The 16,666-nt window shown below is 40.5% G+C and overlaps 1 protein-coding gene across 15 annotated transcripts in view; it reads left to right on the top strand.

Annotated features, from left to right (window-relative positions):
- NEK11 (NIMA related kinase 11) overlaps positions 1-16,666 on the top strand; it is a 291,003-nt gene that overhangs the window by 75,900 nt on the left and 198,437 nt on the right. For 14 of the 15 annotated variants that reach the window (XM_088840700.1, XM_088840706.1, XM_088840709.1 and 11 more), the window contains 2 exons: positions 12,036-12,100; positions 13,042-13,168. The exons of the other annotated variant lie outside the window; for it this stretch is intronic. In XM_088840700.1, the coding sequence (XP_088696826.1) occupies positions 12,036-12,100; positions 13,042-13,168 (192 nt within the window). The remainder of the gene's footprint in view (positions 1-12,035; positions 12,101-13,041; positions 13,169-16,666) is intronic. 15 annotated transcript variants of the gene reach the window in all.

Raw genomic sequence — 16,666 nt, 5'->3', positions numbered from 1 at the left:
GTCAGTTCTTGCTTTTGTTGCCTCTTGGCAGCTGCAGATCCACTTTGAGTCTTCCCGTCTCACTGTCTGCACTGAAGGTGCAGCTCATGCTTTCTGTTGGCAGAGAAAAAGCAAGAAAGTTAAGGGAAACACTCAGTGGTTCTTTAAGGCTCTGCTCAGACATAATATTTGCCTGGTCTGTTTGCATGCCATGGATCCAAGGAAGTCAAATGACCAAGTCCAGTGGAGGTGCCTATTTCTCCAAGGGGGACACACACTGCCAGGCACAAGAGATGCAAATATTTGGGAACAAGAATACAGCCTATCACAGTGTTTCCTCAACCTTCTACTTAAATCTTTCAACTATAGCCAATAAAAGATCTATTACAAGCACTGGAGAAGGCAATGGCAAGCCACTCCAGTACTATTGCCTAGAAAATCCCATGGATGGAGGAGCCTGGTAGGCTGCAGTCCATGGGGTCACTATGGGTCGGACATGACTGAGCGACTTCACTTTCACTTTTCACTTTCACACATTGGAGAAGGAAATGGCAACCCACTCCAGTGTTCTTGCCTGGAGAATCTCAGGGACGGGGGAGCCTGGTGGGCTTGCGTCAATGGGGTCACACAGGGTCGGACACGACTGAAGTGACTTTGCAGTAGCAGCAACAAGCATTATTCCAGCCTTTTCCTCCTATGGCCTAGAGCACATATTCAAATGTATTTTGAAAATTCTGCTTACAAATAAGTTTGGAAGATTACTTTGGAACAAGAAGAAGGTGAATTAGGCTTCTATGTTGCCAGTGCCTTGAGAAATACTTTAGTGCATGTGATAGTTAATTTTATGTGTCAGTTTGAGAGGGCTGTGAGATGCCCAGATTAAACATTGCTTCTGGGTGTGTCTGTAAGATGGGATTAGCATTTGAGTTGGTGGAATCTGTCCTCTCCAGTATGGTTGGACATATCCAGTCCTTTGAAAGTCCAAACAGACAAAAGACAGAGAAAGAAGGAATTTGCCCCCATTTTCCTGCCTCATTGAGGAGCTGGGATGTCTCACCCTGTCTTCTGCCCTTGGGTTGAGAGACTTAGTCCATTGACTCATCTGGTCTCAGGCCTTCAGACTAGGACTGAATTATACCATCAGCTTTCCTGGGTCTTCATCAAGCAAAAAAGATGGTGGAGTAGAAAAATACGCACTCATCTTCTCCTGCGAGAATATCAAAATCACAACTATCTGCTGATAGGGGGATCTGCCATTGATAGGGGGATGTTGGAATCCACCATCATGCGAAGTGCTCGACTGAATGAATCACAAGCTGGAATCAAGATTGCCAGGAGAAGTGTCAACAACCTCAGATATGCAGATGATGCCACTCTAATGGCAGAAAGTGAAGAGGAACTAAAGAGCCTCTGAATGAAGGTGAAAGAGGAGAGTGAAAAACTTAGCTTAAAACTCAACAGTCGAAAAACTAAGATCATGGCATCTGGTTCCATCACTTCCTGGCAAACAGATGGGGAAAAAATGGAAACAGTGACATATTTTGTTTTTTGGGGCTCCAAAGTCACTATGGACAGTGACTGCAGCCATGAAATTAAAAGACACTTGCTCCTTAGAAGAAAAGCTAGGACAAACCTAGACAGTATATTAAAAAGCTGAGACATCATTTTGCCAGCAAATGTCCACATAGTCAAAGCTGTGGTTTTTCCAGTAGTCGTGTACGAATTTGAAAGTTGGACCATAAAGAAGGCTGAGACTGAAGAACTGATGCTTTTGAACTGTGGTGCTGGAGAAGACTCTTGAGAGTCTCTTGGACTGCACGGAGATCAAACCAGTCAATCTTAAGGAAATCAACCCTGAATATTCACTGGAAGGACTGGTGCTGAAGCTGAAGCTGCAGTACTTTGGCCACCTGATATGAAGAGCCGACTCATCAAACTCATCTGATCCTGGGAAAGATGGAAGGAAGGAGGAGAAGGGAGCAACAGAGGATGAGCTGGTTGGATGACATCACCAACTCAACGGACATGAGTTTGAGCAAACTCTGGGAGATGGTGAAGGACAGGGAAGCCTGGAATGATGCAGTCCATGCAAAGAACTGGACATGACTTAGAGACTGGACAACTTCCTGGGTCTTCAGCCTGTTGAGAGCAAATCGTGGGACTTCTCAGCCTCCATCTTTGTATGAGTCAGTTCCTTGTAATAAATCTCCATTTGTATCTATATCCATTTCTATACCTCCTGTTGGTTCTGTTTCTCTGGAGAACTCTGACTAACACAGTACAGGGCAGAAGATATAAAGAAGACCTTGGAAAAACTAGGAAGAATGAGGTTACAGAAGAAACGAAGATTTTGGAGCTTTCCTATGCTTAATTTAATTTGGTTTATTTATACATTTGTAATATTCTGAATCTATGGCATACACAGTTATAAATAGTGATATTAAAAGCTGAAAATATTCACAGTTCACTGAAAGCTATCTTGAGAATGTAACACTAAAAGTCCTTCCTCCCCTGATCCTGAACCTCTGGCACATAGAGAGAGCTAAGTTTGTTAAAGGTATTTGTATCCTGTGAGGCTTGTCACCAACTCCCACAATGCTCCATAAGCTGGACCAGTATATGAGGGACTGAAAGCCTTTCTTCTGTTCGGTTCAGTTAAATGGCCAGTCTTTGAAATGTCATCTTGTCTGGACACCACAGCAGAACTGGGCGTGAAGGAATTCCTTGGGGACAGAGACGATGTCTTGCTTCTCCTTTTTTGCCCCAGAGATAACACAGAAACCACAAAACAAAACAAACTCCCCCCACCCCAACTCATTTCTATTGAAGTGATTCTGTTCAATTAGCCTAGATTTTGTAAGATGAAGTACAGAGCAGCCTCTCTGAAGAGAGCTCATTTGCTGACATCATTTGTGCTTTCACAGTGGAGGAGAGAACAAGTTTGGGGCACTTTCCCTAAGAGGAGTGCCTCCTCACCTAGCAGTTCACACCTTTCCCCAGCCAACTTGGTGCATGCCAAGTCACTTTAGTGTGTCCAACTCTGCGACCCTACAGACTGTAGCCTGCCAGGCTCCTCTGTCCATGGGATTCTCCAGGCAAGAATACTGGAGTGGGTTGCCATGCCCTTCTCCAAGGGATCTTCCTGACCCAGAGATCAAACCTGTGTCTCCTATGTCCCCTGTATTAGCAGGTGGATTCTCCACCTGGGAAGCTGTTTCCCAAAAGATCATGTGAAGAATTAATTTTTAAAATAGTGAGGCTCCTAGGGAAAGGACCTACTTGGGAATCCAGGTCAGTATGTGAGAGTTGGACTGTGAAGAAAGCTGATTGCCGAAGAATTGATGCTTTTGAACTGTGGTGTTGGAGAAGACTCTTGAGAGTCCCTTGTACCGCAAGGAGATCCAACCAGTCCATTCTGAGGGAGATCGATCCTGGGTGTTCACTGGAAGGACTGATGCTAAAGCTGAAACTACAATACTTTGGCCACCTCATGCGACGAGTTGACTCAGTGGAAAAGACTCTGATGCTGGGAAAGGTTGGGGGCGGGAGGAGAAGGGGACGACCGAGAATGAGATGGCTGGATGGCATCGCCGACTCTGTGGACATGAGTTTGAGTGAACTCCGGGAGTTGGTGATGGACAGGAAGGCCTGGTGTGCTGTGATTCATGGGGTCGCGGAGAGTCTGACATGACTGAGCGACTGAACTGAACTGAACTGAACTGAAATGTGACGAGGGATGGAGACGTGCTTTCCCAGGTCTAGAGATGGGAAAGTAGAAGTTGTGTGTGTGGCGTTGTGGAGGATTCCTGCTTTCTCTTGGCTCCAACTTCTTGAGAATGTCCTTAGGTCACTTTTTCCAAGGAAACCCCACTCCATTGCCAGGTGTCAGCAATTCCTGCTTTGTAGCTGCATTCGAGAAGGACCTGACATCACCCCTGGCTTACAGCACAGAGACACATCGTGGTTCTGGGGGCCCAGGACACTGATGAGGAAGCCAGGCATGAGCCTCAGTATCTAGGACAGTGGCCATGTGGCAGAGACCAGCAATAGGGGTTGCCTGGCCCATGCATCGCCACAGAGCCATTGCTTGTGCCAGCACCTTTAGCAAGAAGAATCTGCAGGCCACCCTGTTCAGTTCAGTCACTCAGTCGTGTCCTACTCTTTGCGACCCCATGAATCACAGCATGCCAGGCCTCCCTGTCCATCACCAACTCCAGGAGTTCACTCAAACTCATTTCCATGGAGTTGATGATGTCATCCAGCCATCTCATTCTCTGTCGTCCCCTTCTCCTCCTGCCGCCAATCTCTCCCAGCATCAGAGTCTTTTCCAGTGAGTCAACTCTTCGCATGAGGTGGCCAAAGTATTGGAGTTTCAGCTTTAGCATCAGTCCTTCCAATGAACACCCAGGACTGATCTCCTTTAGAATGGACTGGTTGGATCTCCTTGCAGTCCAAGGGACTCTCAAGAGTCTTCTCCAACACCACAGTTCAAAAGCATCAATTCTTCGGCAATCAGCTTTCTTCACAGTCCAACTTTCACATCCATACATGACCACGGGAAAAACCATAGCCTTGACTAGATGGAAACTTGTTGGCAAAGTAATGTCTCTGCTTTCTTTTTTTTTTTTTTTAGTTATTTTATTTTATTTTATTTATTTTTTTGTGACTTTCTCAAAATTTATTTATTTATTTATTTATTTTTTATAATTTTTTTTCTTTACAGTTAAAAGTATTTTTATTAAAAAAGCACAAATGCAAAGAAATGAACAGAGGAAAAATTATGCGTCGAACCTGGACTGGTCACTTATGATAATATACATGCTACAATTCCATTCTCCCCAATCATTCCACCTTCACCCTCTCCCACAGAGTCCCAAAGACTGTTCTAAATGCCTATGTCTCTTTTGCAGTCTTATACAGGGTGCTGTCTAGGTTGGTCATAACTTTCCTTCCAAGGAGTAAGCGTCTTTTAATTTCATGGCTGCAGTCAGCATCTGCAGTGATTTTGGAGCCAAAAAAAAAAAAAAACAAAGTCTGACACTGTTTCCACTGTTTCCCCATCTATTTCCCATGAAGTGATGGGACCAGATGCCATGATCTTTGTTTCTGAGTGTTGAGCTTCAAGCCAACTTTTTCACTCTCCTCTTTCACTTTCATCAAGAGGCTTTTTAGTTCCTCTTCACTTTCTGCCATAAGGGTGGTATCATCTGCATATCTGAGGTTATTGATATTTCTCCCAGCAATCTTGATTCCACCTTGTGCTTCTTCCAGCCCAGTGTTCCTCATGATGTACTTGCATAGAAGTTAAATAAGCAGGGTGACAATATACAACCTTGACGTACTCCTTTTCCTATTTGGAACCAGTCTGTTGTTCCATGTCCGGTTCTGATTGTTGCTCCCTGACCTGCATATAGGTTTCTCAAGAGGCAGGTCAGGTGGTCTGGTATTCCCATATCTTTCAGAATTTTACACAATTGATTGTGATCCACACAAACACTTTGGCATAGTCAATGAAGCAGAAATAGATGTTTTTCTGGAACTCTCTTGCTTTCTCTATGATCCAGCGGATGTTGGCAATTTGATCTCTGGTTCCTCTGCCTTTCCTAAAACCAGCTTGAATGGTTCACGTATTGCCGAAGCCTGGCTTGGAGAACTTAGAACATGACTTTTCTAGCGTGTCAGATGAGTGCAATTGTGCGGTAGTTTGAGCATTCTTTGGCATTGCCTTTCTTTGTTTTTGGAATCAAAACTGACCTTTTCCAGTCCTGTGGCCACTGCTGAGTTTTCCAAATTTGCTGGCATATTGAGTGCAGCACTTTCACAGCATCAGCTTTCAGGATTTGAAATAGCTCAACTGGAATTCCATCACCTCCATTAGCTTTGTTCGTAGTGATGCTTCCTAAGGCCCACTTGACTTCGCATTCCAAGATGTCTGGTTCTAGGTGAGTGATCACACCATCATGATTATCTTGGTCGTGAAGCTCTTTTTTGTACAGTTCTTCTGTGTATTCTTGCCACCTTTTCTTAATATCTTCTGCTTCTGTTAGGTCCATACCATTTCTGTCCTTTATCGAGCCCATCTTTGCATGAAATGTTCCCTTTTATCTCTAATTTTCTTGAAGATATCTCTAGTTTTTCCCATTCTGTTGTTTTTCTCTTTTTCTTTACATTTTTCACTTAGAAAGGCTTTTTTATCTCTTGCTGTTCTTTGGAACTCTGCATTCATTGCGTATATCTTTCCTTTTCTCCTTTGCTTTTCACTTCTCTTCTTTTCTTCAACTATTTGTAAGGCTTCCTCAGACAACCATTTTGCCTTTTTGCATTTCTTTTCTAGGGGATGATTTTGATCACTGCCTCATGTTCAATGTGATGAACCTCCACCCATAGTACTTCAGGCGCTCTGTCTATAAATCTAGTCCCTTGAATCCATTTCTCACTTCCACTGTATAATCATAAGGGATTTGATGTAGGTCATACCCGAATGGCCTAGTGGTTTTCCCTACTTTCTTCAATTTAAGTCTGAATTTGGCAATAAGGAGTTCATGATCTGAGCCACAGTCAGCTCCCCATCTTGTTTTTGCTGCCTGTATAGAGCTTCTCCATCTTTGACTGCAAAGGGTATGATCAATCTGATTTCAGTATTTATTATCTGATGATGTCCATGTGTAGAGTCTTCTCTTGTGTTCTTGAAGAGGGTGTTTGCTATAACCAGTGCATGCTCTTGGTAAAACTCTGCTAGCCTTTGCCCTGCTTCATTCTGTACTCCAAGGCCAAACTTGTTACTCCAGGTGTTTCTTGACTTCCTACTTTTGCATTCCAGTCCCCTATGATGAAAAGGGCTTCTTTTTTTGGTGTTAGTTCTAGAAGGTCTTGTAGGTTTTCATAGAACCGTTCAACTTCATCTTCTCGGCATTAGTGGTTGGCGCATAGACTTGGATTACTGTGACACTGAATGGTTTGCCTTGGAAATGAACCAAGATCGTTCTGTTTTTCTTGAGATTGCACCCAAGTACTACCTTTTGGACTCTTTTGTTGACAAGAGCGCTACTCTGTTTTGTCTAAGGGAGTCTTGCCTTAGACATATCTTAGTAATAGATCTTATTACTTATATCTTAATGATAGATATAATGGTCATGTGAATTAAATTTGCATATTTTCATCCATTTTAGTTCATTGATTTCTAGTATGTCACATTCACACTTGGGGTGATTGACAGTGGGCCTGGTTGACCACTTCCAATTTGCCTTGATTCATGGACCTAACATTCCAGTCCTATGCAATATTGTTCTTTACAGCATTGGATTTTACATTCACCACCAGATACATCCACAACTGGGTGTCATTTCCTCTTTGGCTCAGCCTCTTTGTTCCTTCTGTAGCTATTTCTCTGCTCTTCTCCAGTAACATATTGGATATGTACTGACCTAGGACGTTCATCTTTCAGTTTCATATCTTTTTGGCTTTTCATATTGTTCATAGGGTTCTCAAGGAAAGAAGGCTGAAATGGTTTGCCATTTCCTTCCCAAGTGGACCACATTTTGTCAGAAATCTCTACCTTTCCAAAGATGGTGTAGTAGAAGGATGTGCCCTCATCCTCTCCTATGAGTGTTTTTGGAGTCTCTGGCAGAGGTGTGGGTCAACAGTGGCCTGCTGCGGGGTCAGGGACACTGACAGCAGCCATCCTGGGAAGGCATGGCATGCTGGCATAAGTCCTTTTGGAGGTGGTTGTGTGGTCACCTTTTCAATACTTGAACTAAATTTTTCACTATTATTCCAGTTTCTAAATCTTCTTTTTTGCTATGTCTTATCTGTTTTCAAACATACGTACTGAATTCTTAATTTTGGTAATTATATTTGTTTCAGCTTTATTTTTTTTAATTGACATTCAGCTCTTTATAGAATTTAGTTCTCTCATTGTGTCATTTATTTACTTGAACATATCATCAGTTCAGTTCAGTTCAATTGCTCAGTCGTGTATGACTCTTTGCAACCCCATGAATCACAGCACGCCAGGCCTCCCTGTCCATCACCAACTCCAGGAGTTCACTCAAACTCATATCCATCGAGTCGGTGATGCCATCCAGCCATCTCATTCTCTGTCGTCCCCTTCCCTTCCTGTCCCCAATCCCTCCCAGCATCAGAGTCTTCCAGTGAGTCAACCCTTCGCATGAGGTGGCCAAAGTATTGTAGTTTCAGCTTTAGCATCAGTCCTTCCAGTGAACACTCAGGACTGATCTCGCTTCGAGTGGACTGGTTGGATCTCCTTGCAGTCCAAGGGACTCACAAGAGTCTTCTCCAACACCATAGTTCAAAAGCATCAATTCTTCGGCGATCAGCTTTCTTCACAGTCCAACTCTCACATCCATACATGACCACTGGAAAACCCACAGCCTTGACTAGACGGACCTTTGTTGGCAAAGTAATGTCTCTGCTTTTTAATATGCTATCTAGGCTGGTCAGGAAGCAACAGTCAGAACTGTAAATGGAACAGCAGACTGGTTCCACATAGGAAAAGGAGTATGTCAAGGTTGTATATTGTCACCCTGCTTATTTAACTTATATGCAGAGTACATCAGGAGGAACGCTGGGCTGGAAGAAGCACAAGCTGGAATCAAGATTGCTGGGAGAAATATCAATAACCTCAGATATGCAGATGACACCACCCTTATGGCAGAAAGTGAAGAGGAACTAAAAAGCCTCTTGATGAAAGTGAAAGAGGAGAGTGAAAAGGTTGGCTTGAAACTCAACATTCAGAAAACAAAGATCATGGCATCTGGTCCCATCACTTCATGGAAAATAGATGGGGAAACAGTGGAAACAGTGTCAGACTTTATTTTTTTGGCTCCAAAATCACTGCAGATGCTGATTGCAGCCATGAAATTACAAGACGCTTACTCCTTGGAAGCAAAGTTATGACCAACCTAGACAGCATATTAGAAAGCAGAGACATTACTTTGCCAACCAAGGTCCGTCTAGTCAAGGCAATGGTTTTTCCCGTGGTCATGTATGGATGTGAGAGTTGGACTGTGAAGAAAGCTGAGAGCCGAAGAATTGATGCTTTTGAACTGTGGTGTTGGAGAAGACTCTTGTGAGTCCCTTGGACTGCAAGGAGATCCAACCAGTCCATTCTAAGCGAGATCAGTCGTGCGTGTTCACTGGAAGGACTGATGCTAAAGCTGAAACTACAATACTTTGGCCATCTCATGCGAAGGGTTGACTCATTGGAAGACTCTGATGCTGGGAGGGATTGGGGACAGGAGGGGAAGGGGACGACAGAGAATGAGATGGCTGGATGGCATCACTGACTTGATGGACATGAGTTTGAGTGAACTCCTGGAGTTGGTGATGGACAGGGAGGCTTGGCGTGCTGTGATTCATGGGGTCACAAAGAGTCGGACATGACTGAGCGACTGAACTGAACTGAACTGAGGCTGGTCATAAACTTACTTCCAAGGAGTAGGCATCTTTTAATTTCATGGCTGCAATCAGCATCTGCAGTGATTTTGGAGCCCAAAAAAATAAAGTCTGACACTGTTTCCACTATTTCTCCATCTATTTCCCATGAAGTGATGGGACCAGATGCCATGATCTTAGTTTTTTGAATGTTGAGCTTCAAGCCAACCTTTTCACTCTCCTCTTTCACTTTCATTAAGAGTCTTTTTAGTTCCTCTTCAGTTTCTGCCATAAAGCATATCATAGTTACTTTAAAATACATGTCCAATAATTCCAATAGGTGGATCACATATGGATTTGTTTCTTTTTGTTGTTGTTTGTTTTTGGTCATTTGGTCTTGTCTCTTGGCATAGCTGGTCATTTTTTAGGGAATACTCGACAATCGATATATGTAAAATAGTCCAGACATGTTGGATGATATTATGTTTCTCTCGCTAGGATATGATTGTTTTTCTGGCTGGTAGTAGTTGCAGATCACCTTAATACAGTTAGGAGTGAGATAGTTAAGGCCAGGTTTCTGAGGACTGGTCTGTTTCATTTGCTTTTATTTCCAGTGTTCACGGTATTCAGCTGAAGACTTTAGTTATTTACCTAGACCCCTCCTCAGCTTTGTGAATCTGCTGAAAGCTCTGCTTCTTAGCAGCTACTTTCTCCTGCGTGTCGCCCCTGAGCTTCTTAGGATTCAGCAAGTGCCTCAGGTTAAAACCCATTCAGATTGTCAGACTTAGTTTTCTTTTGTTCCCTTTTCTCTGGAGAATTTGCCCCTTGAGTCCTGGCTTCCTTTGTAGCTCTAGGTTTTTGCTTTCCAAACCCAGTGAAACTGTTGCAGGCTCTGGCCACGACACTGCTTCTGCCAGTGCCCCAGAGGAGAATGCAGTGGGAAATGCCCACCTCCATGTATTTCCCTTCTCTTAGGTTCTGGCCCCTCAAGTGATGCCTACCTTTGTTCACCTTGGCTGATCTCTGGTATCTTCAGCGAGTTGTTTTTAAAAACGTACTCAGACTTAAATTTTGCAGTGTTCTCTTTACAACTGTTGAAGGTGGGTAATTTAGTGTGGTATAAACTTACTTCATCACAGTTGAAAGTGTGTGTTAGTTTCTCAGTCATATCCGACTCTTTGCAACCTCATGAACTGTAGCCCGCCAGGCTCCTCCATCCATGGGATTTTCAGGCAAGAATACTGGAGTTGGTTGCCATTTCCTTCTCCAGGGGATCTTCCTGACCCAGAGATCGAACCCCAGTCTCCCACATTGCAGGCAAACGCTTTGCCGCCTGAGCCACCAGGAAATCCCATCACAGTTGAAAGCTGAGGTCTCAGTCTTGAGTTTTTATGTCACATTTTCCCCCTAGATATTCTATTTGGTTGTTTTTCAAATCAGTATCATCTCTTTTTTTGGATAGTATTCTGTTTCTGTTTTGTGTTTTCTATTCTTTATTGTTTTAATCATTTGAAATACATTCATTTAATAGATTGTATCCTATTAAGTTATCTGAAATTCTCAGGGGTTTAATTATATATTATCTGCTGACTCAGTTTGCATTTGCTTTTGCCAGGTGCCCCAAGAGATTATTAACAGCAGAGAACCAACTTTTATGTTAATTTCTTGGGTTGGGATGTCTTAAAGCCATAGCGCCATAGAGCATATTTGAATTCGAAATGTAAGTGAGCAGACCATGGTTAAAAAATATGAAGGGAGATATTTTTTTCCTCCACTCAAAGTTCAGATCTGTACAGATAAGCTTATGATTTTGTTTACTTGTGAATGAATGTTTCTTGGATTATATTTTCTCTTAAGATATGGACCACATATGGGATTCTGACTTTATACATTTCTGTTAGTTCCAACTCTCCACATTACATGGGCTCAAGGTCTTGGCTCCTGTGGCTTCTGAGTTCCTTGGGCTGCTGAGAAATCAGCACCTATTGCTTACTCTGATTTTCAGTTTTCTTTGTGCATAATCCCCAAGGATTTGCCTCATTTTCATGTGGACTCAGCTGTTTATATTTGAAGACACTCATATACTTTATTCAGCATTTTTAGGTGTTTTTTTTAGACAAAGGTTTTCTAGTTGCCCAGTTTTCATAATTTCAGAAATGAAATTTTCACTGACATAATTTACATTGCTTGTTTACTTAAATGTTATCTATTATTAAATACCATCATCAACATTTTTCCTACGTGTATATAAAATGTGAACAATTGGATTATAATAATTAATATATATAGTATATTAGGAATATATAAGATATATATACCATGTAATACATTATATATAGTATATAATAGATTATAAAGCTTTATGATAACTGCTCTGTGAACTGGGTATAAAAGCATGATAAAATCTGGCCTATTGAAATAGTTGGAAGTACATCACACTTCTTTCAACTACATGTTTCCCTGTATCTGTTTTGAAACTTTGATTTTCTCAGTGAGATTAAACAATGTTGTGGCTTTGAAGCTTTCAAACATTGAAAGATATATCTCTGGGAATGTATATTTATGTGTGAATCACTTCACATTCATTCATATATGTTACTTATATTTGGATTTTAAAATTTTATATTTGCATTAATTTGAATATCCTTTTATTCCTTCTGTAGGAAGATACTTCATCGAGATTTGAAATCAAAGAATATATTTCTTAAAAATAATAAACTTAAAATTGGTAAGATTTTAAAATATGTATTCCGTGAAAGAGTGTATTCTAGATTTTATTATTATATATCAAATTGCAATATAAAGTAACTAAAAGTGGTAGAATAATCATTGGTTTATTCAAACTTCTTAAATTTTTGAGCTTGATTGGTTGTGCCCAGCAACAACAACAGCAAAAAGACCAATTGTTTCTGATTATCTGATAGAAACTGAGGTATAAAACATTTGCTATTTATTAGTAAATCCAACAAATGTCTTTTGAGTTCCTATTCCATGCCAAGCACTAACCATTAACAAATGATTAGATTTGTTTTACTAATTTGATTACTATAGGTTTCCTACTCCTGAATTTATTTTATCATAAGCAATTAGAAGTTATCACAGATTATTAAAGTGGTGATATAGCGAGTTTGCCTATACTCCTAACAGTTACAAAACTGTTTGATTTTCATGTAATATGTTCTTCGAGGGGAAGATATAAAACCATCAACAAATTAGGCAATTATACTGAAACTGGTGGATTCAAGTTTTTATAATCATGTTCTTGAAAAGTCTCAGTTTTTTTTATTTAAAATTTCTTTATTGTAAATGAACAAATTCCCCCCTCACTCAGATGAAATTGCAAATCATATATTCAGTACTTCCAGAATCATTGTTTGTTGTTACTCAGACTTGAACTATCTTTTTGTTTCAAGTTGTTACCAGGAAAAAAAAGCAGTTTTAGCTTACATAATTGACTTTCCTATCATCAAACTCTTCTTTCTCCTATAAGGCTTTTATTTTTAAAGCTTGTCACCAATATTATATAATTTAAAATGTATAACTTTTTCTTCAACATGGTATGAATGATTGTGTATTAAAATTGTCAAATTAGACACACTGTTGTTAATTTCCAGTGCAGTACTGGTTTTCATGTTTTAAGTATTCATAGAAGTTAATTATTATTTCAAGGGGATTTTGGAGTTTCTCGACTCCTAATGGGATCCTGTGATCTAGCCACCACTCTAACTGGAACTCCTCATTATATGAGCCCGGAGGTTCTGAAACACCAAGGCTACGACACAAAGTCGGATATCTGGTGAGTGGGCACGGGCCAGTCCAGCACCTTATTCATTTTGCTAACTTGAGATACGGTGCATTTTGTTTTTAGGCTCATTTACTTACTACATCTAGTCAAGGCAATGGTTTTTCCCGTGGTCATGTATGGATGTGAGAGTTGGACTGTGAAGAAAGCTGATCGCCGAAGAATCGATGCTTTTGAACTGTGGTGTTGGAGAAGACTCTTGAGAGTCCCTTATACTGCAAGGAGATCCAACCAGTCCATTCTAAAGGAGATCAATCCTGGATGTTCATTGGAGGGACTGATGCTAAAGCTGAAACTCCAATACTTTGGCCACCTAATGAGACGAGTTGACTCACTGGAAAAGACTCTGATGCTGGGAAAGGTTGGGGGCGGGAGGAGAAGGGGACGACGGAGAATGAGATGGCTTGATGGCATCACCGACTCTGTGGACATGAGTTTGAGTGTACTCCGGGAGTTGGTGATGGACAGGGAGGCCTGGCGTGCTGTGATTCATGGGGTCGCGGAGAGTCGGACACGACTGAGCGACTGAACTGAACTGAACTGAACTTACTACATCCACTCATTTATCCTTTTTCAGTTCAGTTGCTCAGTCGTGTCTGACTCTTTGCGACCCCATGAATCACAGCACGCCAGGCCTCCCTGTCCATCACCAACTCCCGGAGTTCACTCAAACTCATGTCCATCAAGTCGGTGATGCCATCTAGCCATCTCATTCTCTATCATCCCTGCTTCCTCCCACCCCCAATCCTTCCTAGCATCAGAGTCTTTTCCAGTGAGTTAACTCGTCGCATGAGGTGGCCAAAGTATTGGAGTTTCAGCTTTAGCATCAGTCCTTCCAATGAACACCCAGGATTGATCTCCTTTAGAATGGACTGGTTGGATCTCCTCGCAGTCCAAGGGACTCTCAAGAGTCTTCTCCAGCACCACAGTTCAAAAGCATCAATTCTTCTAAATGTTAGCTATTCTGTGAATAGTGTAAAGAAGATCTTTTAGGTTGGAAATGTGATACATTCATTAAATTGATTTCAAAAATTCTCTTTATTCATAGATTAAGTGGTTGATTTAGATTTTTTCTTCTTGAACCACAAGGGAAAGTTCCTGATGTATCATAAACATTAAATTTTGATACATTTCTGCTAGCCTATTACATAAAGCATTTGGAATTCTAATCACTGTGCTTTATTTATTTTTTTTAAGGTTAGCTTCCACCTCTGTGGGGAATTTATAGCTTTCTTTTACTTTTTGTCTTCTTATTGCCTTTAAGAATTTTTACTAAAAGTATTAGCTTTAAGGATACTTACATTTTAAAAATTCTGGGTTTTCAGTGATCGCTACATCTGAGATTTCTCAGCTTCTTTGAGCTCTGTTGCAAAAGAATTTCTCCTCCCTCATCATGGAACCAGTTTAAATCTCGGTACAAGAAACCAAGTGGAAAATTGTGTTCTGTTGTTAGCAATAGATCCTATTTGGGAAAATTTCCTTTCCTTTGAAGAGGAACCTTATATAATTTTCAACTTGTTAAGGGTTGAAAGGACAATTTAGCTGAGAGCTTGTTAATTAAGTAAATAATTATTGTATGCAAATCAACTAAAGTAGTTCAGAGCTATCAGCAGTGTTAAAAGATTGTGCCTGCTTCATTCTTCTAAAGAAGATAAAGTAGAAAGTTACCTTTTCTCTGCTAGGGAAAAGTAAGCACAATAGGGATTATGTGTTGGGATTTTCATCAGGGTTATTACTTCTTTTTTGTTCTTATCTCTCCCAAATGGGGGAGAACACTGTTACAGTTAGATCTACCTAGGGCAGATTCCCATCCATCCTGCCGTTTTAGTCACTCTTGAGATTATACATTTCTAGGTTCTTCAGTGGGTTTTTTTTTTTTTTCATTGTTCACTGTTTTCTGCCCTGGTGGTCTTTCCCAATTCACCTATTACCTTTCCTCAGTCACCTCCTTCCCTGATTCCCTCCAAAAACCAATACCAGACAAAACCCACAAAGATATGTTATGAATTAATTTTTTAAAAATTTTGCTTTATTGAACATCTCTTTGCCCATGACTGTGTAATAGCCCTTAGGGTGTAAAATCAAAGATGATAGGATTCCTGCTCCTCAGGAGAAATTTTCTTGCTCTTTTTGGTGTAATTTTCTCCAGTTAGAGAAAAATCAATCTTGAGCTTTGGAATGAGTTCAAGATAGATATTTAAATTTTCTCTTCACATTTATTATTATTATGGTCAGTTAAAAATAGACAAATATAAAATTTCTTCATGATTAGAGTTACATGGTATCTCAGGAAGATATTACATCATGCCATTTCAATGAAGAATAGATTTGTTTTATGAAGCTCATTATTTAAGTCTTTCCGTTCCATTCCGTCGCTCAGTCGTGTCCCACTCTATGCGACCCCGTGGAGTGTAGCCTACCAGACTTCTCCGTCCATGGGATTCTCCAGGCAAGAATACTGGAGTGGGTTACCGTTTCCTTCTCCAGGGGATCTTCCCGACCCAGGGATCGAACCCGGGTCTCCCGCATTGGAGGCAGACGCTTTAACCTCTGAGCCACCAGGGAAGCCCATTTGTCTTTAGAATTACATATAACAGGAAAACTGTATGTAATTTTTGACTCCTTTTGACAAGAATCTCTATTTGGTTGCCAGATCAGATGATGTCACCTAGAAAACCGAATCTATGGAACCCAGTTTTGTTTCAGTTGTGTCTGCATTAAACTTTTTTGAAAAAATTGCTCCTCATGTTGTATAAAAAATCATAGGAATATCAGACAGTATTGCTATAATATCTTAGGCTTACAAAGATGATATCTGACTCAGGCAAAACTTTAAAAAGCTAACACCTCCCAAATATAGAAATGTAGGAGAAGGTCAGCTCTCCTTACAAAGATTACTAAGTACTCATCAAATTCTAGCTAAGGATTCGTCATCATCCTGACCTCAAATAGCCACCATATTATGAATTTATTAATTACCTTGGTTATATCTGAATCAAATGGGCTTATCTAGTAATGAAATGTCTATTGCTAAACCTGAAGCAGCAGCAGCAAAGTGGAAAGAATAATAGAATTATAAATTATAGTGAAGGATATATAAGTGTGATGAGTAATCTTTGGGAGACACTCCTAGAAAATTTAGATTGAATGAGTTTGAGAATTTTTCCACTGAATCTCAGTTTGTAGCATCTGGTTACTGTGGGATATTTTCTTAGGATTGGAAACACTTATGAATAATTGACAGGTGTTTAGATTCAGTGCTAATGACTGTACATATTTATTTATAATGCTTAAAGAATTGTTATTAATATAATGGTATTATTTTCTTTTGTTAATGTTTGCCCATATGTAACATTATCCTTCTTTTGCAATCTGCCTAAACCTTTTGGGATTCATTTATTTACAGCCATCAAGTACAAAAAGTCTCTTTCTTAAAAGTGAGTCAGGTTACAAAAGTTTATGAACAGTTATTTAGAAAGTTAGGATAATTAG

This window comes from Moschus berezovskii, chromosome 1 (assembly GCF_049115385.1).
Source record: "Moschus berezovskii isolate FMDL1 chromosome 1, NW_MosBer_1.0, whole genome shotgun sequence".
Classification (NCBI taxonomy): domain Eukaryota; kingdom Metazoa; phylum Chordata; class Mammalia; order Artiodactyla; family Moschidae; genus Moschus; species Moschus berezovskii.
Note: the sequence above shows the minus strand (reverse complement) of the source record. Positions and strands in the feature narration are given on the sequence as shown.